The sequence below is a fragment of the Molossus molossus genome, unplaced genomic scaffold, assembly GCF_014108415.1.
Source record: "Molossus molossus isolate mMolMol1 unplaced genomic scaffold, mMolMol1.p scaffold_m16_p_10, whole genome shotgun sequence".
Lineage (NCBI taxonomy): Eukaryota > Metazoa > Chordata > Mammalia > Chiroptera > Molossidae > Molossus > Molossus molossus.
In genome coordinates, this window is record NW_023425345.1 from 94195402 (window position 1) to 94222543 (window position 27142).

Genomic DNA, 27142 nt, shown 5'->3' on the forward strand with positions numbered 1-27142 from the left:
AATGTTCTTAAAATTCATTGTCTTGGTCTTAGAAAACACAAAATTGAGATCTGTCAGTAGATGCCCAAATAATTTCTCATTCTCTTACACCTTCAGTCTTGGGCTCTTAAAGCAGGTGTCCTCAAGTACACTAACACATGCACATAGTAATCACAGAAATTTGTGAGATTTAAAATAATGCACATAGTTAGAGATTATTTAGGGTTTGTAGGGACAGTAAAGCATGCTTTGACTTTATTCTTTTTTGTGTTTTTTTTTTTCAAAGAACATACAAATAAAACTTCTTACATTTATAATCTCGTGTATAAAACAATGTGTGTTTACTATAGAATAAGATTTAAATATGAAAAAAAAATTTTTAAATGTAGTTTTCAATACCATTTAAACATGTATTGTCAATCTGATCTAGTTCTCATTCTGATAAAATTTAGGGTTTGAGAAGCAATCAAGTCTTATTACCCACTTTTTTCACTTTTTTACTGCTGTTTCCTCCTCAACCTTTCTCAGTATGACTTTCGCTCCCAATACTGAAACTGCTTTCCCAAAGTAACTTGTAACATTCTAAAGGCTATATCCAATGGAAATTTTGCATTCTTTGTCTTGACTTGTCTATAAACACTTGAAAGTGTTTGATCACTTCTTATTTCTTAAAACTTTCTTTGGCTTCCAAAATACCATTCTCCCCTTTATTCTAACTAGAAAACTATTCCCCCTCAGGTCTTCATAGATTTTTCTTTTACCACTACTGTGTGCCCCTCCTCTGATCTTGGTGATTTCATAAACTCCTGTTATTCCAACTACCTTCTGTGCTGATCATCCCCATATCCACATCTCAGGGCCTGGCTCCAGGTCCATCAATACAACTGCCTACTAGATATGTTCTGTCTCAACGTTATAGGGTTGTTGTAAGCATTAAAGTACTTCGTGTAAAGTGCTTAACAGAGTATCTGGCTCTAAATTAATTATACTGGCATTGTTGATCATGGTGAATTTTTACCCACTTCATTCATACTCTTTTATTCATCCTTTTGAGGAACCATTTGGTTTATACTTAAATCACCACTCTCCAAACTGCTTTCTTGGAATACTAGTATGTGTCAAGTTGTTAATTGGTGTTCCATCGAGAAAATGAGGAAGAAGTATCCCATGGTCAGGTAAGTTTGGAAAATGGTTTATAATAGGGTTAGCAAACTTTTTCTGTAAAAAGCCAGACAGTTAATATATTGGGCTTTGTGGACCAATCAGTCTCTGTCACAGGCACTCAAATTTCCTGTTGTAGTGCTAAAACAGCCATAGAAAATACATAAACAAATGAGCATGTTTGTGTTCTGTTAGTGTTATATATAGACACTGAAATTTGAATTTCAAATAATTTTCACAAAGTATTATATGTATTATGTCACAAACAATATTTTCTTCTTTATTTTTTCAACGACTGAAAATTTTAAAAGCCATTCTTAGCTCATGGCATGTACATAAACAGGTGGTGGACCAGATTTGACCTGCAGGCAGTAGTTTGAGCTTTAAAATTAAGATGTGTAACCTGTACCATAAAACTCTCTATGTCCAGTTAGGCCCAATGTTCCTCTTATTTGACCATGGAAATCTTTTTTCATGGGACATTTGTTAATGTCTCTTGCCATACTTCTGTTGACTAACTTTTGAGAATAACTGTGTGCTAGAGGTGAAAATTTGGGTTGTGGGACAGACTCGGAATAATAGGAAAAATTATCTTGTCTTTATTACTCTGGCTCTGGTCAGACAATGGCAATTTGGAAAATATGACCCCTGTAAGGAAGGCACCAGTTAGGCACTGCAGCTGAGCCAGAGTATGGGACATGATAAAAGTTCATGCCATTGATCAGCTTTCAGAAATGTGAAAAATGTGTGCCTTGCTATAGCATGAAACAAAACAGAGGAACTCTGAGAGAAAATCCTCAGTTGAGGAGGAAAAGATCTAGAGGTTATATATGAAATACAAACAGTAATAGTTATCATTTTCTGTGGTTCTGAAATCCTTACTATGTTTGTTAAAATACTCCACAAAGTTTTAAAACATGTTTAGTTTGCATATAGTAAAATTACAAAACTTGTTTTGAGATAATATTTTCAGTTGTTTTTCTGTATCTTTCATAAGTAAATGTGTGTGACTCATTAGGCAGAAATGATGCTTTACTGTTTTTGAATGAATGTTTCTTATTAAATAACAACATTATTATGCAGAAAAATTTTAATATTTTTTTTTGTTTTGTTTTGTTTTATTTTTATTTATTTAATTTTTAATTTTATTTTTGTTACAGATGTTTCTCCTTTTTTCCCCATTGACATCCTCCTCCCCATCCCCCCTCGCCCCATCCCCGGCTTTGTTGTCCATGTCCATTGGTTATGCATATAGGTTCTGTGGTTTATCTCTTCCCTCCCCCTACCACCCTGTCTTCTGAGGGTTGTCAGTCTGTACCCTACTTCCATGTCTCTGGGTCTACCCTTTTCCTCAGACTGTTATGTTCATTATATTCCAGAAATAAGTGAGATCATGTGGTATTTGTCTTTTTCTGCTTGGCTTGTTTCACATAGGATAATACTTTCCAGGTCCCTCCATGTCATCTCAAGGGATAAGAGATCTTTCTTTCTTACAGCTGCATAGTACTCCATTGTGTATATGTACCACAGCTTTTTTATTCATTCATCCACCGATGGACACTTGGGCCGTTTCCAGATCTTAGCTATTGTAAATAGCGCTGCTATAAACATGGGGGTACATATATTCTTTCTGATTGGTGTTTCAGGCTTCTTAGGGTATATTCCTAGAAGTGGGATCACTGGGTCAAATGGCAGTTCAATTTTTAATTTTTTGAGGTAACACCATATTGTTTTCCATAGTGGCTGCACCAGTCTGCATTCCCACCAGCAGTGCACTAGAGTCCCCTTTTTCTCCACACCCTCATCAACACTTGTTGTTTAATGATTTGTTGATGGCGGCCATTCTGACAGGTGTGAGGTGATACCTCACTGTTGTTTTAATGTGCATCTCTCTGATGATTAGTGATGTTGAGCATTTCTTCATATGTCTCTTGGCCATTTGTATGTCCTATTTGGAGAGGTGTCTATTCAGCTCCTCTGCCCATTTTTTAATTGGGTTCTTTGTCTTCCTTTTGTTGAGTTGTGTGAGTACTCTATATATTTTGGAAATTAACCCCTTATCTGATACATCATTAGCAGTGATGTTCTGCCATACAGTGAGTTGCCTTTCCATTTTGATGGTTGTTTCTTCTGCTGTGCAGAAGCTTTTTAGTTTGATGTAGTCCCATGTGTTCATCTTTTCCTTTGTTTCTGTTGCCTTAAGTGATGTATCAGTGAAAATTCTGCTGCGTATGATGTCTGAAATTTTGTTGCCCACATGTCCTTCTAGAATTTTTATGGATTCACGGGTCACATTTAAGTCTTTTATCAATTTTGAGTTTATTTTTGTGTAGGGTGTTAGTTAATAGTTTGGTTTCATTTTTTTGCATGTAGCTGTTCAATTTTCTCAACACCATTTATTAAAGAGGCTGTCCTAACTCCACTGTATGCTCTTGCCACCTTTGTCAAATATTAATTGAGCATGTTGCCTTGGGTCCATTTCTGGGTTCTCTATTCTGTTCCACTCGTCTATATGCCTGTTCTTGTGCCAGAACCAGGCTGTTTTGATTATAGTCGCTTCGTAGTATAATCTGATATCTGGCATTGTGATCCCACCTACTTTGTCCTTTTTTTTTTCAAGATGGCTGTGGCTATTCGGGGTCTTTTTTGTTTCCATATAAACTTTTGAAGTATTTGTTCTAGTTCTGTGATATATGTCATTGGTATTTTGATGGGGAATGTATTGAATCTATAGATTGCTTTGGGTAGTAAGGACATTTTAATGATGTTAATTCTTCCAATCCATGAACAAGTTATGTGCTTCCACTTTTTTATATCTTCCTCTATTTCTTTTTTCAATGTGCTATAGTTTTCCAGAAGTGGGTCCTTTACTTCTCTGGTTAAGTTTACTTCTTTCTAGGTATCTTAATTTTTTTGCCACAATGGTGAATGGGATTGTTTTTTCAGTTTCTCTTTCTGTGAGTTCATCATTGGTGTATAAGAATGCCGTCGATTTCTTAACATCAATTTTGTATCCTGCAACTTTGCCAAATTCATTTATTAAGTCTAATAGATTTCTGATGGAGTCTTTAGGGTTTTCTTTGTATAATATCATGTCATCTGCAAATAATGACAGTTTCACTTCCTCCTTTCCAATTTGGATCCCTTTTATTTTTTCTTCATGTCTGATAGTGGTGGCTAAGACTTCCAGTACTACGTTAAATGAGAGTGGCAAAAGTGGGCATCCCTGTCTTGTTCCTGTTCTTAAGGGAAATGCTTTTAGTTTTTGCCCATTGAGTATGATGTTGGCTATAGGTCTTTCATATATGGCCTTTAGTATGTTGAGATGTGATCCCTCTATTCCCACATTGCTGAGTGTTTTTATCAGAAGTAGGTGCTGGATTTTGTCAAATGCTTTTTTCAGCATCTATTGATATGATCATGTGGTTTTCATTTATGTGGTGTATCACATTTATTGATTTACAAATATTGTATCAGCCTTGAATCCCTGGCATGGGATTCCCACATGGTCATGGTGAATAATTTTTTTGATGTATTGCTGGATCCGATTTGCTAGTATTTTGTTCAGGATTTTGGCGTCTATGTTCATCAGGGATATTGGCCTGTAGTTTTCTTTCTTTGTATTGTCTTTTTCTGGTTTTGGAATTAGAATTATACTGGCCTCATAAAATGAGTTTGGAAGTCTTCCTTCTTCTTGAATTTTTTTGAAATAGTTTGAGGAGAATGGTTGTTAGTCCTTTTTCGAATGTACGATAAAACTACCCTGTGAAGCCATCCAGGCCTGGGCTTTTGTTTGTTGGGAGAGTCTTGATTACCTCTTCAACTTCCTTAGTTGTTATTGGTCTGTTCAATTTTTCTATCTCTTCCCGGTCCAGTTTTTGGAGACTGTGTTTTTCTAGAAATTTGTCCATTTCACTTAGATTGTCGAATTTGTTGCCATATAATGTTCATAGTATTTGTTAATGATCTTTTGTATTTCTGTGGTGTCAGTTGTTACTTCTCTTTCATTTCTGATTTTGTGTTTGGGTCCTCTCTCTTTGTTTTTTTGGTGAGTTTAGCAAACGGTCCATCAACCTTGTTTATCTTTTCAAAAAACTAGCTCTTTGTTTCATTGATCCTTTTAATTGTTTTTTTTGTTGTTGTTGTTTGTTTTTGTTTTTTGGTCTCTATGTCATTTATTTCTGCTCTGATCTTTACTATTTCCTTCCTTCTACTTGCTCTGGGGTTTCCTTTTTGTTTGCTTTCAAGTTCTTTAAGTTGTGAGGTTAGAGAGTCTATTTAGAAATTATTCTTGTTTCTTGAGGTAGGCCTGTAGTGCTATGAACTTCCCTCTCAGAATTGCTTTTGCTGCATCTCATAGATTTTGTGTTGTGTGTTCCCTTTCATTGGTTTCCAGGAAGTTTTAAATTTCTTCCTTGATCTCCACAGTAACCCATTCATTGTTTAATAACATGCTATTTACCCTACATGTGTTGAAATGTCTTTGCATGTTCTTGTTGCAATTGATTTCTAGTTTCATGCCGTTGTGACCTGTGAAGATGCTTGATGTGATTTCAATCTTCTTGAATTTGTAAAGATTTAGTTTGTGTCCTATCATGTGGTCTGTCTTTGAGAATGTCTCATGTGCACTTGAGAAGAATGTGAATTCTGTAGTTTTGGGGTGTAATTCTCTGAAGATACCTATTAAATTCATTTGATCTATTGCTTCATTTAGAGTCCTGTTTCCTTGCTAACTTTTTATCTACAGGATCTATCCAGTGATGTCAGCAGGGTGTTGAAGTCCCCTGCTATGATTGTATTGCTGTTGATTTCTCCTTTGACGTCCTCCAGAAGATTTTAAATATACTTTGGTGCTCCTATATTGGGTGCATGTATGTTTATCAAGGTTATATCTTCCTGTAGGATAGATCCTTTCAATATTATGTAGTGGCCTTCTTTGTCTCTAGTTATGGCCTTCATTTTGAAATCTATTTTATCAGATACAGTATGAGTATTGCTACACCAGCTTTTTCTTCCGTTTCATTTGCTTGGAAGATTTTTTGCATGCCTTCACTTTCAACCTATGTGAGTCTTTTGTTGTGAGGTGGGTCTCTTGTAAACAACATATAGATGAGTCATGCTTTCTTATCTAATCAGCTACTGGATGTCTTTTGATCAGAGCATTCAGTGCATTTATATTTAAGGTGATTATTGATATGTACTTTATTGCCATTTTTGTTTAGCTTGGTTATATTTTTCTTCCTGTTTTTTCTACTAATTACAGCAGTCCTTTTAACATTTCTTGCAGTGCTGGTTTGGTGCTAATGTATTCTCTTAGCCTTTTTTGCCTGGGAAGCTATTTATTTGACCTTCTATTTTGAATGATAGCCTTGCTGAATAGAGGAGTCTTGGGTTCAGATCCTTGTTTTTCATGACCTTGATTACTCCTTGCCATTTCCTTGTGGCCTGTAGTGTTTCTGATAAGAAGTCAGCTGATTGCCTTATGGGGGTTCCTTTGTAGGTAACCTGTTGCTTATCTCTTGCTGCTTTTAGGATTCTCTCTGTGTGTTTAATTTTTGGCATTTTAATTATTATGTGTCTTGGTGTAGGTCTGTTTGGGTTCTTCTTACTTGGGGCTCTCTGTGCTTCTTGAACTTGAATGCTTTCTTTCTTCACCAGATTGGGGAAGTTTTCTGTCACTATTTCTTCAAAAATATTCTCTAATCCTTGTTCATTTTCTCCTACTTCTGTGACTCCTATGATGCGAGTATTATTATGTTTTTAGTTGTTCCACAGTTTTCTTAAGCTGTCTTCCCATTTTTTAATCTTTTTTCCTTTTGGTTTTCTGATTGGTTGATTTTTTTTTCTACCCTGTCTTCTAATTCACTGATCCTGTCCTCAGCTTCCACTACTCTGCTGTGTAGACCTTCCAATGTGTTCTTTATTTCTGATATGTCATTCTTGATTTCTTCTTGGTGGTTTTTAATTTCCAACTGGTTGCTTTTCAACGGTTCCATGTCTTTACTCATGTTGTTGATTTCCTTACTTATGTGTTGAGCTTCCTCAAGATCAAAGCTCTGAATTCTAGTTCTGTTAACTTGCTTAACTGCTCCACATTTATCTCATCTTGGTAGAGGTCTCTTGTTCTTTCATTTGGCTTTTGTTTCTTTGTTTCACTATTTTGGCTATGTCAGTGGGCTTTGGAGCCGGCCCAATTTTCCCTATGGGTGTTGGTGTTCTGTTGTTTGTGGCTCCCTCTCCTTGGTTTGGATGAGCAAGGGAGGACCCACATTAAACACCATTGTCAAGTCTTACTTTCCTGGTTAGAGTTGCTAGCCTGGAATGGTACAGTTATCCTCTAACTTTTTGCCTGGAGGCTATCATTAGGGGTTACTTGAAGAGCCTTGCGTTCTCAGTTGAATGAAAAACTCCCTCAGGTGCTCAGTTAAAGGGGACTTCTCGAGGATGGGGCAGATGCTGGTTGTTAGTGACCCTCAATTTGCATTTCAATGGCCCCAGGTGGGTGGGATTGAATCTTCGAGGGAGGGGCTGCCACCTTTCCACAGTGCCCTGGGAAGGAGTAAGATGGTCACAGTCCTGTGTGGCTCCAACTCAGCAAAAGCTCTGAGCCCCCTCCAAATTCTGAGTGTCCCCACAAAGTTCCAGTCCAGTCCACCCTCTCTCTGCCAGAGCCCAAGGTGAGTGGCTGTGGCTATTTTAGCGTCTGTCCCGGCTCTGCCCTGTGGAGGTGCTTAGGAGTTTAACCCGCGGGCGCTACTCACAGCTAAGGCTGCTGCTGCTGTCTGTGGGCTCCCAGCCCCCCTCTCACGCCTCTGCAATCCTACCAGGTTCAAGTCAGTGTCCGTGTTTATATGATCTTCACAAGCTACTTTTCTGTTGCTTTTCCCCATCAATTTGTCTTTATTTTAGTTGTAATTTCAGTTTGGTCCTGGGAGATGGTCTGTGTAGCTTCCAGTCACTCTGCTGCCATTTTGGAACCTCCAGTTTTTTTAAAACATCGCTTTTATCAGAAGAATCTGCATTTCCCATTTCTTTGTGTCTGCTGTTTGTGTGTCATATATATTTGAAAAATTAGTATAGTAATTATGCTTTTTAAATTATATCTGGCATTTGACAAACAGCTTGATTCTAAAGGAGCATGCAGAGAAGATGGGATCATTCCAGTTGACAATAATAATAACAATAATAGTAATAATTCATCTACCAAATGCAAGCATAGTCACTTGCTCATTTCTATAGAATACACTAGCAGATGTTTCATTCCAAACCTGTGTAGGAATTATTATTAATACAGAGAGGTAAGGAATTACAGTGTTTGTTTTCATCTATTTTGGCCAGCCCGTGCTTTTCATGACCTTCAAGATCTCAGCAGCCCCAGTGTTTTTAGTCCTCTCGTGGCATATCCCGACAGTCGTTTATACATATTCCTATAGCTTTCAGAGGCTTCGTATACAGCTTGAAGACTATCTTGGACATTTACTCTTTGGAGTAAACATTTCTACTTTTTTCTTCGGCACATCTCCAAATATTAGATGTACAGTGTAATGTTGTAATGTATTTTGTAAAGTTCAGACATCCTTAGCTCTTGATTGTGCTAGAAAGTGGAGAAATGAGTGTCATAATACCATTGTCATTCTTCTAGTGAATATTATAGCAAACAGACTTGGAATGCAGTGCAAGCTAAAGAAAAGGCAAGCAAGCCCCCACAGTAGCACAGTGTGGACAGCTGGTATGGACGTGTTATCCATCTATGACTGGGAAAGGTTATGTAAACTGCAGGACAGTGACAAAGTGCAGGGATTAATTGCTTAAAACATTCAATAATTCTTAAAACAGACATCTAAATAAATGGAGGTATTCTGGAGTTTGAGTGCTAAGAAACATGTAAGAAGACTATTTTCCTTTGGAAAGAGACTTCCTAAGAAAAGAAGACACAGTAAATAATATAGCCCAGTGATTTTCAACCTTTTTTATCTCATGGCTCACATAAACTAATTATTAAAATTCTGCACCACACCAAAAAAATTTTTTGGCCAATCTGATAGAAAAAAAATTAGCATAATTTTGATTTCATTTACACCTAACAGCTATTGTTGTATAACTGTTGTCTTTTTTTTTTTTTGACAATCTAGAGGAAAGAGGTCAGTGCCCCTGACTAAAATAGTCAGGTATTGCATGTTTTAAAGTTTTTTTTGTGGCACACCAATTGAAAATCACTGGTATAGCCCAAAAATGTGGTTATAACAATGACAGGTATACTGTACATTTTGAAAGGACTACATCTTTATAGGTGAGGTCTGTATTCTGAAATTTTTGTTTGTATTATACTGTCATCCATGAGACAGAAAGGACATACCATTGTGAAATGGTAATGACAATGTGAAAGAAAAGACCAGTATAAATCTTTTTGTGCACATTATCCCCAGATGTTACTGTGAACCCCCTACTTAGCTTCATCTCTTGTGGTTCATGCAAAGCTGCCAACCCCCACCCTCACCCCCCAGATCTCCAACACAAATCAGTGGGTTTAAGACATAATTCACTAGGGATTTTGAAAGGATTTTAGTAAATCCCCAACAAAACCCCCCTTGGCTTGCCAGCTATTTTTAAAGGCAGAGATTTAGAAAGCAGATCCTAAGTTCACCTATCTGTCTTGTGATGGCCCTTGCCATGAACATAGGAGGACATTTGCCTAAGAATACATTATGAGATGCTTGCCTAAACTGTTTTTCAAACAATAGTCCTCTCTGCATGATATTTCTAAGTCAAGTAAAGGTCAATATTATCTGTCTCCAATATCATCAGAATTTAAGAGTTTAAGCGAACTGACCATTTTCACTGTGGAACTAGTAGATTATGTAATTACTTATTGAATTAGGAAAAGTGAATACAAATGCTAAAAACCTAGTCTTGGCAAGGATGTGGGAAATCAGGAATACCTATTACCTTGCCCTTTGTCTTTGAAATTAGTTTATCTTTCTGTAAAGTACTGTGACTCAAAATTACCTGGAGAGCTTCTTAAAAGTATAGATTGCCCATTCCCTGAAATTCAAATTCAGTAGGTCAGGAGCAAAAACAGTCTTCCATTTTAAATCATTTCTTAAATGTTTGAGAACTACTGTTTGTAAAACAAGTCGATACGTTTATTTTAAGTTATGCAGCTTGCCACAGCTATTGACCTAATTATTCTTGACCGCTTCTTGGATTCAGGTAAATCTACTTCCCTTTCATAGGCATTTCATAGGCACTTTGGATTGATTTTCATGTGCTGAAAATTTCCTTATCCATTTTCTCTTTTTATATTATAATTTGTCATAACAGAACTTTTCTTACATCATTAAAGATAGGGTTTGTTTGTTGCCCTGGTGTTTGGGAGTGATTTTCTGGAGAAGGAAACATAGGTCTTTGTTCTGCTGTCTGGAAATCAGGAATCCAAAACTGTCATTAGAACTATATTGGAGTCCTCAAATTCTTTTGACCAGGAGGGGAAAAGAAAAGGCATAGGAGCTTTAGGAGAAAGTAGTGTCAGTAGACTCAGTAGACATTTTTTTTTTTCTTTTTAAGATGTGCATCAGTGATTGTAGCATGGTGAAGGCCTGAACAATCAATCAAGTAAAACACATGTTCTTTATTTTTATGAGTTCTCTCTGGAAATAGGTGGTCATTAGGTAGAATCCAGGGATCACTTCTCCATTGAACCAGAGTTGGAGACAACTCACTCTAATGAACTGTGACTATAGAGAATATAGTCTAAACCTCGTACCTAAATAATAGTTTTCCTTTCTGGTATACTGTTTCACCTACATAGTGTAGTGAAGGGAGTGTTTGGTCTCTACATATTTGAGTATCATAAAAGATACATTACTAGAATCCTCAAACATGGAGAATAATATATAAGTGTATTTTACATACAGTTTGGTATTTGACTAATTTTATAGTTCTGCATTTCTTTTACATAAAGGTATAATGTGCCGTTATTTTACAAATTAACATGGATACTGTACATTTTGAGTGGATCATATTCTAATCAATAAGTAAAATGACATACCAAATGAGCAGACGTTATCCTTACAAGGTATTCCTTTCTCTTCTAGCCCTTTTTTTTTTTTTTAAAGAATGTGTTCTGAGGCTAATTCTGATTTCTTTCATTTCTCTTCTAGTTTCTAGATTCCAGTTATATTCTCTATTGTACTATTTATAGATTTTTCATAGACTTCGCCTCATGTGTACAAAATGTTAAGCAGATTTAAAACATTCTTTTAAAACTAGTTTGGATATATGTTCACCTGCTTTGACAAAAATAACAGAGTAAACCACATAGGAATTTATTTCTTTTTCATGTAAGTGTTCAAACTGGTATTGTAATTCTGTTCTGTGAAGTTAGCAGAGCTTCAGAGACATCCTGCCCTGTTGCTTTGCTGTCTCAGGGGTATTACCCCATTCACATAATCCAAGATGGCTCACTACCATATTGTATCCCAGCCAGGAGTACAAATCTCACTTACATGAAATTTGTTTTATGAAAGTGCCTCCTGGAAAGCAAAACTCTAGAACATTGAACCACATAATATATAATTTATAAGACAATGACTATCCATTAAAAAACTGAAGGTGTAGTTTTTTAAAGACATTTACTCATTGTCAGTTAATCAGCACAGTAAGGGCTAAAACTAGTATCTGACTCTTTGTATGAAACAAGGAGGTCAGGGCGGGGAGAGAGATGGAGAGTAGAAAGACTGTCCAGAGTTTATTGGGACCTTGTTTAAAATCAGGGAAGCTCAATTTTATTTAGAATATTCATGGAAGTGGAGCTGGATTGAAATATTTCTTAAAAGAAAGCCATCCTATTTCCCCATGAGGTTCTTTCTTTGTTTTAGACCTTTTTATCTTCAAACTGCTTTTATTCTGTTGCTAATGTTTCTTCAGGGTGTCATTGTCTTATAGCCCTATAGAAGATTGGACAGGCTTTTCTATAATTAAATATTTATTTTAAGTTTAACCAAATATTGGAACTCATAAATATCACCTCCGGTTTCTTGAACAGATTTTCAGTATCACAGTAAATGAAATTTAACATTAAGTAGCAAATTGTTCACAGAAATTCTAAGTTGTATCCAGTCTAGCAGCACTAAAGCCATATATTACAGTTTGAAACTAGACTTACCAAGAAGGAGCATCAGGCCCCAGTGAGGCTGCCATCATTCACTGGTCCGTCAGTGCTTCACCTCAGACCTTTCTGCATCTGTTCAGTCCGTCTGCATTTAGCTCTTCCCACCACCACCTCCTCGTCCAACTTGACTGAATAAGAGATAGATTTTTAGAGATTTATTTAGAGAATGGTGGTAAAATTGTGTATTTTTTATCTTCAAGATCACTTAAATTTGGAAAAATAAATTATACTTAAAGACATTATGCTAAATGAAATAAGCCAAATACAAAGGACAAGTACTATATGGTTCTACTTATGAGGTACCTAGAATGCATAGACAGAAAATAGAATGGTGGTTGCCAGGGTGTGTCGGGGCAGGCGGGAAGAGTGAGTGAGGTGTGAGAGAGAAGGGAGAAATATGGATCAGTCGCCTTCTGTACATGCCCTGACGTAGGATTGAACCTGAAACCCAGCTATATGCCTTGCTCAGGAATTGAACCCACAATCTTTCGGTGCACAGGATGATGCTCAACTGAGCCACTCCAGCTAGGCAGGTACAGAATTTTAATAGGAGAAGATGAAGTTCTGGAGAAAGATCGTGGTGATGATTGAGCAACATTGTAAATATACTTAATTCCACAGAACTATACACTTAAAAATGGTTAAAATGGTAAATTTTATGTTATGTATATTTTACTGCAATGAAAATTACATTGTGCTTATTGTAATGTTTGCTGTGCAACATTCCTATTCAGAAAATTTTTATGATTTAAATATAACTTTATTGAGTTATAATGCACATTCAATGAAATGCTTGCATTTTAAGTGTACACTATGGTGAGTTTTGATAAATGTATATGCTGTGTAACTGCCATCATAGTCAAGCTAAAATACATTGCCAAAGAGTTATTGTGTTCCTTTCCAGTCATTCTGCAGCCCCCACATCCAGTCCCTGGCAACACTGATCTGCTTTTTATTTCTTTGCAGATTGGATTACAATTCACTTTTATGCTTTTTAAACAAATGGAAAAGATACTTGTTTTTGTTTTTTTTCCGAACAAATATAAATACAAACATCAAGTTTTTGCAAGTCTGGGAAGCAAGCAGAAGCTTCATAACAGAAGTATCAATATCTCAGTAAAACTAAGTTTTTCAAACTTGCCATAATCTTGTCTCTCACACCAAACTTGCCATAATCTATATATCAAAATGCTCCCTTTTTTTCCAGAAAAAAAGATTAGAAAAACTGAATAAAGGTTTCCATACAAAATTCTGTTCAGTGAACCTCATTTACTCTGAGCTATAACTAACCAGCAGTGTCTGCCTTAATTATGTCAATTTTTATTATTTCCAAGGACTTCTTAAAAATAAGTCAGTTCATATTGAGATAACTTTTCTACCCATTCTCATGTCAGTGTGTTCCTTAATATGGTTCAGATTGTTTTGTTTCAGGAGATACAGACATGAGACAGGCAGTAAACGAGAGGATTCAAAATTGTGCTGTGCAAGGCCTGGCTGCTTTGCTGCAAGAATGTTGCACTAGGTGGGACCCTAGTGAGCATCATGGAATCAGATGCCCAAGATAGTCTACTAAAGTCGGTGACATTTAAAAGTTACTTTCCAGAAAACATCACAACCTAAATGTGATACTTGTGTTTCATATTTATTGAATAGTACGGCAAGTTATCATAGTCCTATCTGTGAGTCTTGAATCCAGGAGTCAGACAGCATTTTATTGTTTGTTCTTTAAAAATAATTTTTGTAATATAAGAATTTTACTCAAATACATCCCTAGCAGTAGCATCTGGACCTTTCTGCTTTCAGAAGTAACTGATCTCTCCTCTTTGCCTCCAAGACCATCTTTCTAAAACCTTGCTTTACTTTTCTGGAACTGTTGATGCTTCTGTATTATATACAAAATTAAATCATTTCTTATTCAGCATTTTGCATACCCTCTGTCCACTGAGTTCTGGTGTGAACACTTAAGGATTTCACAGCCTGTGTTTATCCCTTACTGCTGTTCCAGACCATCTGTACTCTGATTCAAAGCCACATTTTCAGCTTCTCTCTTTCCTTTCCCTGTAGGAACCATCTAATCCAGTTAGGCAGTATGTCCTCACATGTGACTTGTGCTTTTACACTTTCTTATTATCTCTGTCAAAATAAGGCCCATCTCTATTCCCCCATTCTCATCCTGTAGTGATTTCTTAGTCTGCTATAGTATTTCAGCATTTCCTGCCCATGCCGATTTATGGAACTTATAATTTACTGTCTCATCTCTTTATTTATATTGCAATCCTACCGTTAAAAAGGACATACTCCCAACTCAAAACAAAGTTATTTGCATAGTATTTTTATAATCTCTTCAAATACTTACTGATGGTGTTGTAAGATGAAACGGGTGCTGGAGACTGGCTGCATACCAGTATGAATATACTACTGAACCATACACTAAAGAAGAGTTAAGATGGTCATCCCGGCCAGTTTTGCTCGGCGGTTAGCATGTCAGCTTGAAGACAGAGGAGTTGCAGATGCGATTCCCAGTCAAGGGCATGTACCTGGGTTGCAGTTCCATCTCCAGCCCCAGTTGGGATCAGGCAGGGGCAGCCAATCGATGTGTCGCTCTGACATCAGTGTTTCTCTCTCCCTCCATCCCTTCTTTCCTCCCTTCTTCCCTCTTTTTTACTTTATCTAAAAATCAATGGAAAAATATCCTTGGGTAAGGATTAACGAAAAACGGTTAAGATGGTAAATGTTATGTATATTTTACCACAATAAAATATTTAATTTTAAAATTAGCAAGCAAATAAATTGGAATACCAATAAACTCATAAAAACATCAAAAGAAAAATTTAAAGACCTAAGCCATGAATGTAATATATTTGGGGAAGGAGACCCTGCACCTATAGAAGAACTGAAGGGCATTTATAGAGTAAATGTCTATTTAATATAATCTATTGCTAAAAGGAAATGCTGAATAGAGAGAAATTAGTAGTCAGGCAAGGAGAGAAAGCTGTAGGCATTTCAGATAGAGAGAGTAGCATAAACCTAAGTGAAAACAAGTAACTCGGTGACACAGGGGCCTTGCTGAACAAGGAAGAAATAGATAGAAAAGTATAGGTTGTCAAATATTAGGACATAACATTTGTGTTGTAAGAAACCTGATAAAAATGAGATTGAAAGAGTTGGACAGTATAGAATGATGGGGTAATCAGAGAAGGGGTTTTAAGAATAATATAGATCCATGATTACAGTATGGTAGTGTCTATGAGAGTGAACATGCCAAAGATACAAGGCATTGGGTTCATTAACAACTATTTAGGAAGAATCAACAAAACTTTAAAATTGGTTGTGGGGAGCAAAGAGAAAAATCAAGTGATTTATATGTTGTCAGTCTATGGACCTAGGAATATGATGATTCAATTAACATTGAAAGGGAAATTTGTTATGGTGGATGTTAAACTTTATTTAGCGTTGACATTTTACATTAAAAATATTTCTTAGTAGTATCTAAATAAATGTGACCTAGAGAGGAGATCAGAAGATGTTCAGGGACCAAAGGTTGACGTATCAGTCATTTCAGTCAGGCTTGCCCACAAAGGATCACCTACAGACTGGTTTTCACTGAGCTTAAGTAAGGTAATGTATCTGCCATACTCTCTGAGATCTCTGTAAGGGAATTTGGAGAAACAATAATCAAAAGAATGGCTTCGGAAATGAGTTAAAAGAGTGGAGGAGATATCCTAGTAGTTTATAACTCCCTCTGGATACTTAATTGGTTAAATAACAAGTAAAGGAGGCAGCAGAATCAAGGGAGCATCAATAAAAGAATCTAGAATTTTAACAAAAGGCAACAAACCAAATAAACAAAATAAATCCTTAGATCCAGTCAACAGAATGGTGGTCACCAGGAGGGAAGAGAGGTGGGGAGAAGACGAAGAAGGTAAAAGGGGTCAAACCTATGGTGACCGAAGGGCACCAGGCTTCAGGTGGTTAGCACACAGTAGAGTATACACAGATATCGTATTATAAAGTGATACACCTGAAATTTATATCATTTTATTAACCAATGTTATCCCAATAAATTTAATTTTTTAAAGAATCTAGATTTTAAATTTATCTTAAAATTAGAGTAAACTATGAGTACATGTCCATGACCATAAATAATACGTGGAAAGCTACTGATCTCATTCTTGCTTTGATCTGATCTCTTTCCTGATGTTTTCAGGATTATGAATCATGATAATAAATCATTCAATTTGAAATACCCAGCTGGAGGAAGAGGGAAAAATAAACACTGGTAATATCTCTTCATTCATACTTCTTTTGTGTCTCACATTTCACACACACACACACCATCATTCCAACATTGACTATATTTCTTTTTTTTAATCCTCACCCAAGGACATTTTTCCATTTTTTGTTCAGATGGAGTGGGAGGGGGAGAGAGAGAAAGAGAGAGAGAAACATCGAAGTGAAAGGCACACATTGAGTTGCCACCTGCACGACCCAGCCAGGGCCAGGGACAAACTGCAACCGAGGTACGTGCCCTTAGCAGGAACCGAACCCAGGTCTCTCCAGACCGCAGGCATCAGATGCTTTAACCGCTGAGCCAACTGGACAGGGTTATGTTTCTTATTGACTAGTGAAAGAAAGTTAATGTGTTGTTCTCAAGGATTCAGGAGTTATCAAAAGGATTTTGAGCTTCATTTGCCTTGGATTTTTGCCTCCTGTTTCTGAAATTTGGGAAAGGGACAGAGGAGGTGGTCTTACTATTTCTTGAAGCTCAAATTCCATAGCAGAATACTTTTAGAGACATCTTGATTCTATTAGAATTTGCAGGTCAAAGGGCAGGTTCAACTCTTCTGGTAGTTTAAAGCACCAGGGATAGAGTGAATAGACCACTTTAATGACTTAAAGTTGTATTTCAGCTACTACCTACTGATTATGCAGGTAATACGGCATGTTAGTCATGCAGTGGGGGATTTCTAATCACTTTGAAAGGTTCTATGTCCACATTTTCCATTTTTCTTAACTGAGGAAAAGACACAGAACAAGGAGAGTAATTTGGCAGGAGAAGCACTGCAGTTTTTATTTTGCTGCGGGTTTGTGGCATCCATATATTTTATTTGCTTATATTCTTCCCTAGGGGCTCATGGGAAATGAAGTCAGAATGTGCTCCACTAGCCAGTCTTCCTTTTCTATGGATAGCCTTTAGTTGGTAAACCTTTTAAAGTCAATTATTAATCCCAATCAAGGTTCATTTTCTTCAAACCATATCAGAATTAGAATAAGTGAATTCCAGATCTCAAGCAATTGACTTTGATTTAAAAAAGAACTATTTCTGATATTTTTGTTTTCTTTTTTACAGCTTTCTGTATCTTTCAGTTTTTCTTCAATGAATGCATATTAATTTTATCAGAAAATATCTCTTTTCAAAGAAGCAATTACACTGAGTAGGTAGCTACTAAAATAAGATTCTTTTGCAATTTGCTTTTTTCATTCTGAATTCCATTCCATCTGTTCTTAATAAAGTTTTCTAGTTTAGACACTTTTGAGTGCTGTCTTTAAAACTTAACTACGTAAGGTCAACTATTCCATATGGTATTTTCTCTCAGATATATTAAAGGAACGACAATTTTTTTTATTCCCCAAAAGTTAAATGGTATTACTGTTTATTAGCTTTTATATTCTTGCCTAACTTTCAGAAATTTTAAGTTTGTTCTCTCCTATGGTGCCCATTTCAAGAACAATGCTATTTCTATCCCTTTCCAGAAAACTAAAAAACAAAACAAAAAAACACTAAAAACTAATATACCTATAAAAAATACTGATGTCACCCAGACTTTACATGATTGTAAGTACAATATGTAATCAAAACATTTTATTCTCTTGACTATAAATTGACCTTTTTAGGCACATACACATGTAGAAATCAGTGTCAAGAGTATACTTTTAAAATGGAAAGGATAGCCTGGCTGGTGTGGCTTACTGGTTGAGCATCAACCCAGGCACCAAGAGGTCACCGATTCGAATCCAGGTCAGGATACATGCCCAGGTTGTGGGCTCAATCCCCAGTGGGGAGCATGCAGGAGGAGACCAATCGATGTTATCAATGTTTCTATCTCTCCCTCTCCCTTCCTCTCTCTCTAAAATCAATAAAGAAAACATTTTTAAAATAATAATAATAAATAAATAATAAAATGAAAAGGATAGTATGTTCCTCTATTAGGGGATTTTTAGTTTTATCTTTATTTTTGTTTGTTTATTATTGTTTTTTAATCCTCACCTGAGGATATGCTTATTGATTTCAGAGAGAGGAGAAGGGAGAGAGAAAGAGAAACAAACATCAATGTGAGAAAGAACATCGATTGGTTGCTTTTTGTACATGCCTCACCTGGGGACTGAACTCACAACCTAGGTATGTGTCCTTACTAGGAATTGAACCCATAACCTTTCAGTGTAGGGGATATTGCTCCAACCAACTGAGTCACCCAGCCAGGGCTATTAGGGGATTTTTAGAGGGTGAGAGTCATGGGTATAAGAGAGAAAGTTTGATTCTGCGCAATCCATAGCATATTATCAATGCTCAATAAAAGATAAGTAGACATAAAATTTCTATTTGAATTGTGTGTAAAACAAAAAAAGACTTCAAAGTATACTCTTACTAAAAAGACATTATTCCAGTGGCTCAGCGCCCAGTGCCACATCTATGTTTTAAATTTTAAAATCTGAATTGTCACCTGTTATATTGCATTTGGGGAATATGACATTTTATCCCAGAGATTAACTGTACCACACTTGCTGGCCAAGCATATTGTTTATAAAAGTATTTGGAATTCAGTCAAGAAGCTTCAACAATATAGAATAATTTTTGCTGTTCCATATTATGATGCTTTTCTTAAGCATAGAATAAAACTGAGATCCCATCACCTTTGTATCTTGCATTCAACAGAGGTGCTCATGACTAGATCTAATTGAATAGAACAATCTTACCTTTCATTCATCTTTTCTTTGCCTGCTGCTTAATGTGTCAAGCAGGGCACAGAAATGCAGTACCCCAATTGAGAAAGCACATTTCTCTTTTCAGCTTTGTCAGTCTTGGAGCTTCCCAAAAAGGAACAGATGATAGCAATCAACAGGAAACTGCATTGTGACACCATCTTGAACTCCTTCACCTTTGAGCTCATTTTACCACTTAACATTTTTTTTCAAGTGGTCAGTGGGTATATTTAGACTATCATTATCTCTTTGGTGCTGACTAGAGCTTCATGGGATAAGCCATCTGCCACATCTCAGAATTATATAGGGTGTGGGGACAGTGGAAAGTTATACTGAGGTCACTGAGGATCTTCTTTCCTTCCAAGAGCAAAGACTAGTCAAACAAATTTTCATTTCCATAATGTAAACTAATCTGCATCCTCCCTTTGTCAGTACTTCTTGTCCAGAGTTCCCCAGACCTGCCCATCCAGAATTCAAAATATCCTTGTCAGAATATTCAAAAGATAGTCTTCTAGTTTGTGGTTAAACTAAACCTTTTCCATATGACTGCTGTTGAAGCCTAGTTATCTTAACAATAAGGGAAGCCAAGTTAAACTGGGGCAGTGCATTCTCAGATTCAGCATTGTCTTGTGTCAAACGCTCAGGTCACATATATAGTTCCTGTAAATCAAATCTGTCTTCTTACAGATGACTTACATAAAAGATGAGCTATTGGGGAATGCATTTTAGACAATGAGAGTAATTGCTCACAATTTCATTCTGATTCTTTTGTAAATGTCTTATGTTCACCCCCTACTAAATCCCACCTTCTTTTCCTGCTGCATATTCACCAAAAAGTATTTAGATAAACTACAAGGAATCTGTAAAGTTTTAATTATGTTTCAAGGTGTGCAGATCATTGGCAAACAAAGCCATGACTGGAAAGTTATTTGTATTAAAGGGATAAAAAGAATTATAGATGTTCCAAATGTCCTAGAAACAGATGGCTGATTTTCTAAATCCTATTTACTAACATTTACAATTTGTTACACACTCTATACATAAAAATGTTTTCAGCCCTGGCTGAGTGGCTCAGTCGGTAGAAGCGGGTTCCATCCCCTCCAGTCAGGGCATATATGGGAGGCAACCAATTGATGTTTCCCTCTCTCTCTTTCTCTCCCCTCTCCCCATTTCTCCCTCCCTCCCTCCTTCTCTCTCTCTCTCCCCTACTTCCTCTCCTTCTTTTTCTCCCTCCTTCCACCTGTCTTCCTTCCTCTCTCTCTAGAAAGCACTTAAAACATGTCCACTGGTGAGGATCTTAAAAAAATGTTTTCAGCCCTGACCGGTTTGCCTCAGCGGTTAGAGCATCAGCCTGCGGTCCGGAGAGACCCGGGTTTGGTTCCCGCTAAGGGCACGTACCTCGGTTGCAGTTTTTCCCCGGCCCTGGTTGGTCGTGTGGGTGGCAGCCACTCGATGTGTTCCTTTCATATCGATGTTTCTCTCTCTCTCTCTCTGTTCCTCTCCCTCCCTCCCACTCTACCTGAACAAAAAATAGAAAAATGTCCTCAGGTGAGGATAAAAAAAAGAAAAAAAAAAAAAATGTTTTCAGTATAATGCCTTATTTTGCATGGAAGCTACTGATTGTTATAAAAAATGAGCTAAATGGGTAAAGTGTATAGATAAGATTATTCTTTTTAAAAAATCATTAACTCTATTTACTTTTTAGGTTTAACTATGTCTAGGAACTCTTTATTGAAATGTCAGTATAACAACATGATAATGACAGAGTCAGAAAAACCCAAATGAGATTCCTGGCTGCTTCAAGAGCAACATGGGCAAGCTATATAAACTCACTAAGCCTTAGTCTCATCACCCATAAAATGGGGGTAACAATAATAGTAACTTCAAAGAATTGTTGTGAGGATTAAATTAAAATTTTGGCATTTTCTTTTTTTCGCAGGCAAGAAGCTCTCCTGGCTGCCATTAGTGAAAAAGATGCCAATATAGCTCTTTTGGAGCTTTCATCCTCTAAGAAAAAGACCCAAGAGGAAGTGGCTGCACTAAAGCGGGAGAAGGATCGTCTGGTGCAGCAGCTCAAGCAGCAGGTAAAGTTAAATGCCAGGAGGGGCAGTGGGGCCAGCTCTCACACCATGCTCTACCCATGTCTTCGCCAGCTTGTGTGTTAAGGTCTTGTGCTTCATAGTAGACATCTGATCTTTGTATATCATTAATTTTTCTATTTTTAGGACTGTTACGTCTTTTTTTATTTTTTTAATAAAATTTATTAGGGTGGCATTGGTTAATAAAATTAAATAGGTTTCAAATGTACAATCCTATGATACATCATCTATATATTGCATTGTACATATACTGCAGATTGCATAGTTAATCTTTATAAGCAGAGATTGTCATCTTCACACACCTGGCTATGTCTAGGAAATGCAGAGTATTTTTGGTTTAGAAACTGTCACAAGTCGATGAGAATGTTTTTTAACTTAATGCAATGACTGGATGAAATTAGTGAAATTCTGCCCATTAGAAATGGAAAAGGCTTATTTTTTATATCCAAACAGATTCCAACTACAGCAGGCACTAAGTATATTTTTATTTAGACGATTTTCAATTATTCAGGGCTAGGTAAGCTCTAAAGGTAAGAGCCAAGTTTTCCCCTTTTCTTTTTCAACCTAAACCCTCCCCAGATTTAATGATTAATATTTCTGTAAGGCCTTGATCTGTGAAAATAAAAGTTAAAAATTTGTCCTTTGATGATGTTTGCACAACGGTGTAAATATACTTTACGGACAGAAGTTGTATACTTAAAATGGGTAAAATGGTAAGTTTTATGTTATATATATATTTACCATAATTTTTAAACTGGGGAGAAAATTCTTCTTTGAAATTAAGGAGAAAGCTGAATTTTTAAATCTGAGTCCCTTTCTGTATCATTAATGCTCTTCACTGGCCATTCCTGTATGATTTGCAGTGTCTTCCACAATCCTGTCTTCCAATATAGTTCCCAGCTTTTTTGGTCACATTTTCTTTGCAGTTAGGCTGCCTAGATTTGCTTTTCTGCCTAAAGTAATCAGACTAAGAAAGAGGTTTTCAGGTGAAGGAATTTCTTTTCTATTTTGGGTGATCAGTTATCATTTGATAGCATTTGGGGCATAATAGTTAATGTTCAAATTAACAAGAATCAATATACAGTAAAGATATTTTATCTGTAGACTAGTATTAAAACTGCTTAGAAATCTACTTTATGTTTGTTTATGTGGCTGATTTAGCTGAAAAAATACCAAAAGGTGTCCCTTTTCTATGGTATAGAATAGACAGACGACCAGAAGAAACAACCCATTGCTCATTTACATGTGACAGAAAACTTTTTGATTGTCCTATACAATAATTTGTCACAAAAAGAGGCCATCGTCTAATATTTGGATGCCTGTTAAGTAGAACAGAAAGAATATGCTTATTATTAAAGGCATCTTTCTGGTAGTTCAAGACTGAAATTTGGTTTATCAAAGCTGATAATATTAGTAGAATGCTGATTGCCATGGGCTAAGGGATGGGGGGAACTGGGGAGATGCTGGTCAAAGGGTACAGAGTTTCAGTTACACAAATGAAAAGGTTTTGGAGATCTAATGTACAGCATGGTGACTTCAGTTAATAATACTGTATTGTATATTGAAATTTGCTAAGAGAGTAGATCTGAAGTGTTCTCACCACACACACACACTCACTCACATAAAAATAGTTGTGTTAGGTGATGAAAATGTCAGTTAGCTGCATTGTGGTATTCATTTCACAATGTATACATATATTAAAATACCACATTGTACACTTTAGCTATGTAGAATTTATATTCATCAATTATACCTCAATAAAGGGAGGGGAACTGATAATATGAAATAGGAAGATATTGTTGAGAAAGGCTTTCACTAGGTTGTGAGTATATATATTTAGCAATATCAGTTCTCTTAAGTAGTAGTTATGCCTGAAAATACAGACCATGATTAAACTAGTTCACGGTCCCTCCACCTTAAGACACAAAGTAAATAAAATGTCTAGCAGACTAGAATACTGTATCTCATTCACAGTAGCTTTTGAATACTTGGCTCTCAAGACTGTATGTTTTCAAATAGGTAAAAGTGAATGATATCAATTAATACAAGAATTTATAATGTTAGAAAGGAGTCACTGAAAAATTCCTAATATCTTACATCTAACTACATGCCTTGAATATTCTGTAGTGATATCATCTGTGTATGGAGAAAGATAATGTAGTTCTTAGGAGTCTTTCCTAACAGTGTTTTTCTGTCTCCCTTCCATGTAAAGTTTCACATATCTGCCCCCTCAAAATGTGTCTGGGAGTATTTCATCTTTTTTCATGACTGAGTAGTATTTCGTTGTATTTATGTACCACACCTTATTTGCAACAATATCATGCTAAGTGAAATAAGCAGACAAAACATCAAGAGTCGGCCGGCCCGTGTGGCTCAGTGGTTGAGCATCGACCCATGCACCAAGAAGTTGCCAGTTCGATTCCTGGTTAGGACATGCCCGGGTTGTGGGCCAAATCCCCAGTGGGGAGCATGCAGGAGGCGGCCAGTCAATGTTCTCTCTCATTGATGTTTCTCTCTCCCTCTCACTTCCTCTCTCTCTAAAATCAATAAAGGGCAAAATAAAAAACATCAAGAGCCCTATGATTTCACTCATGTGGGATATAATACTAAAAGCAACAAATGAACTAAGAAAAACAAATAAAAACTCATAGACATAAACAACAGTATGGTGTTTACTAGAAGGAGGGGGGCTAGAAAAAGGTAAATGGGGTCAAATATATGGTGATGGAAGATTTACTTTGGGTGGTGGGCACACAGTGTGATATACTGATGATGTATCAGAATTGTACACTTGAAACCTATTTAATTTTATTAACCAATGTCACCCCAATAAATTTAATTTTTATAAATGTGTCTGAGATGCTGTGAGCAAGAAGGAACTGGTCTTACCAAATACATTTTGATTCTTTAATTTCTCTAAGTGCGGGTACTAACTTTAGGACAAGGATATCCTCTTTTGGAAGAAGGATATGACATCATTGTTTGTTTGTAGACAGATATCGGTCAGCTGCCTCCTGCATGCCCCATATTGGGAATTGAGCCCCAAACACAGGATGTGCCCTGACCAGGAATAGTACCAGGACTTCTCAGTCCATGGGATAACGCTCAACCCACTGAGCCACACTGGCCAAGCAATGTTGTTTTAATTTAAAGTTTCTAGTACTTTAATTGCTGGAATGTGCCTCAATCTAAGTTGCCATTTTCTAATAAGGAAGCAGTCAGCATTGACCAGTTTTTCCAATAAATGGACCCGGTACTGCCTGATGAGCGGTTGGCATTCATGTGTGATTCCTAGTGTCAGAAAGAGGTGAAGCAGCAGGGGATTTATAGATTTTGGGGTCTCCCTCTAAGATGGTCCAAATTTATTTACACACACACACACACACACACACACACACACCAAGGTAACTTGTTTCCTTAACTCATCCATGGCAAAGCAGCACTTGAAAAGGCTGCATCAGAGGAAGGAACCAGGACCAATGAAAAACATAAAAACTAAAGATTGTCTAACAAACTCCAGATGTGCTGTGGTGGGTGCCAACCAGGGTGTTCGGATTATAAGACATGAAGAAACCACCACTGTGATTGTCAAGCACCTACTCTGGATTTAATGTAAACTGATAGAACCCTGAAAAGCATTAATACAATCTGTTTAGCCACAGTGGCTGTCACAAAATGGCCTTTCACTCAGCATTATTTTCTTCTCTTCACCTCTAGAATTTTATGACCTTCATGTTGTATTTGCTGTTAGTGTGAAGTCTGGCTCTGCCCCTGTGTGCTCTATACAGATGTGTCGTGGCCAGGCTGGGCTTTTCAAGACAAGCTAGATGGTTTCTTTTCTGTTTTTAAAAGTCAAAGATAACATTATAAATTATAAAGGTTACAAACTTAAACTGATTTGGTTTGAATCCAGATGGTCTCATTTACAATTACAGTTTTGTAATTCTCTGCATTAGGATTAAATGCCAGACAATAGATGGTTTTATTCCAACATTTTCTAGGCACAATGGGAATAAAGACACAACATTCTCCTTAAAGAAGTTCTCAGTCTAGTGCTTAGAATACTGGTTGCCCTAACCATTTGGCAAAGCCATCCTGTACTAGTCCCTGGCCTCACCATCTTTTTCTGCTGACAGCCTCAGCAAGTCATCCTGCATTATGTGATTTATTTGCCCATTCATTTCAGATTCACTGAGCATCTACTGTGTCCCAGATTATATTAATGGAAAACAAATGTCTTTCTTCCTGTTAACCGCCTGTCAGCTAATCAGACTGAGGTTGTTACTTCAGCTATCCCTTTACCAGTTAGACAGATGACTTCTCTGAGATCGTGTTTCTCATCTTTAGATTTTGGATAGCATTACCTACCTCCCAGGGTGGGATGAAATTAAATAAGGGAGCAAATCTAAAGCGCTTAGATGCCTCCCCACTTCTGTTCCCTTTTGAAAACAGCCGTTCCATGGTGAGAACTGCACCACAGGCGACGCATGCTCTGAGGGAGGGGACACACTCTCATTTCTAGTCATGTCTAATAACTTTAATTTTCAACAGGACAAGCGTGTTCAGATTGCCACAGCTGGTACATTGTATTCTACTCCTCTCAGGAAGAACATAGTTCCCGGAGTAGTTAGGTGAACAAGACAGTACTACTTTTTTATCCTTCCTTTTTCTACCCATTTTTAAAAAAATACTACAACTATAATGTAGCATTTTTTTAAAATGTCTTTCTTAAATCTTACATTCGGTTTGGCTCAGAAGTTAGAGTGATGGCCCACGGACCAAAGGGTTTCAGGTTCAATTCCTGGTCAAGGGCATGTACCTGGGTTGCAGGTTGATCCCAGGCCCTGGTCGGGGATTATGCAGAAGAAAGCCAATCAGTGTGTCTCTCTCACATCTCTCTCTCTTTCTCTCTCTCTCTCATCTATCTATCTTTCCCTCCTTCCCTCCCTCCCTCTCTCCCTCACTCCCCACCTTCCTCCTTTCCATGGTATGAAATCAATGGAAATAAATAATCCTCAGGTGAGGATTAAAAATAAATAAATGCCCAGCTGTCCAAAGTTGTCATCACTAGGAAAATTATAATTCCCAAGCATACATTCTATTTCTCTCATTTTCTAGTTTTTGTGACCTTTCCATTTGCATACATGCCTCTTGTTTAGATCCCTGACCAGTATAACTTTTCACAATTACGGGAAAATGGAATAACTATGAAAATGGCTACCGCTTATCAATTGACTACAATTCACAGGGCACAGTTACTTTCTACACAATATATCTAATTCTCACCACAACGATGGATAGTATTATCTTATTATGTAGACAGAGCACCTGAGACCCCAAAAGATTAAATTTTTTGACTAATTTTTTATAAAGATTAAGTGGAATTAGAACCTAATTCTCTTTTTACTCTTACCATCTTATGTGGAAATTCCAGAAAATGGGTCATTAGAAAGGTTGTGTTGCAATTAGAATATAAACAATGCTATTTCAAGTTTTTATTTGTTCCCATCAGATATAAAAAAAAAGGTATTTATTTATACTTCAACCCCTGCCCTTTTTTCTGCTTGTGAAGAACCTGAAACAAAAAGAAATAATATGTTTGTCCCTGTTTTACAAATTACTAAGAGAAGTAATATGGAAGCTACAGAATAACAACAAAATATAATTCAGCTTCTTTTACGTATGTAGCGATGGCAGTACTCTCTCGGGACTAAAAATGCTGTAAGACAGTATGCACCCAGAAACGCATCAA

At 36.8% G+C, this 27142-nt stretch overlaps 1 protein-coding gene across 1 annotated transcript in view; it reads left to right on the forward strand.

Annotated features, from left to right (window-relative positions):
- The window catches only part of ERC1 (ELKS/RAB6-interacting/CAST family member 1), a 489747-nt gene that overhangs the window by 341612 nt on the left and 120993 nt on the right, over positions 1–27142 (forward strand). The window contains exon 17 of the mRNA XM_036251762.1: positions 21231–21375. Within this exon, the coding sequence (XP_036107655.1) occupies positions 21231–21375 (145 nt within the window). The remainder of the gene's footprint in view (positions 1–21230; positions 21376–27142) is intronic.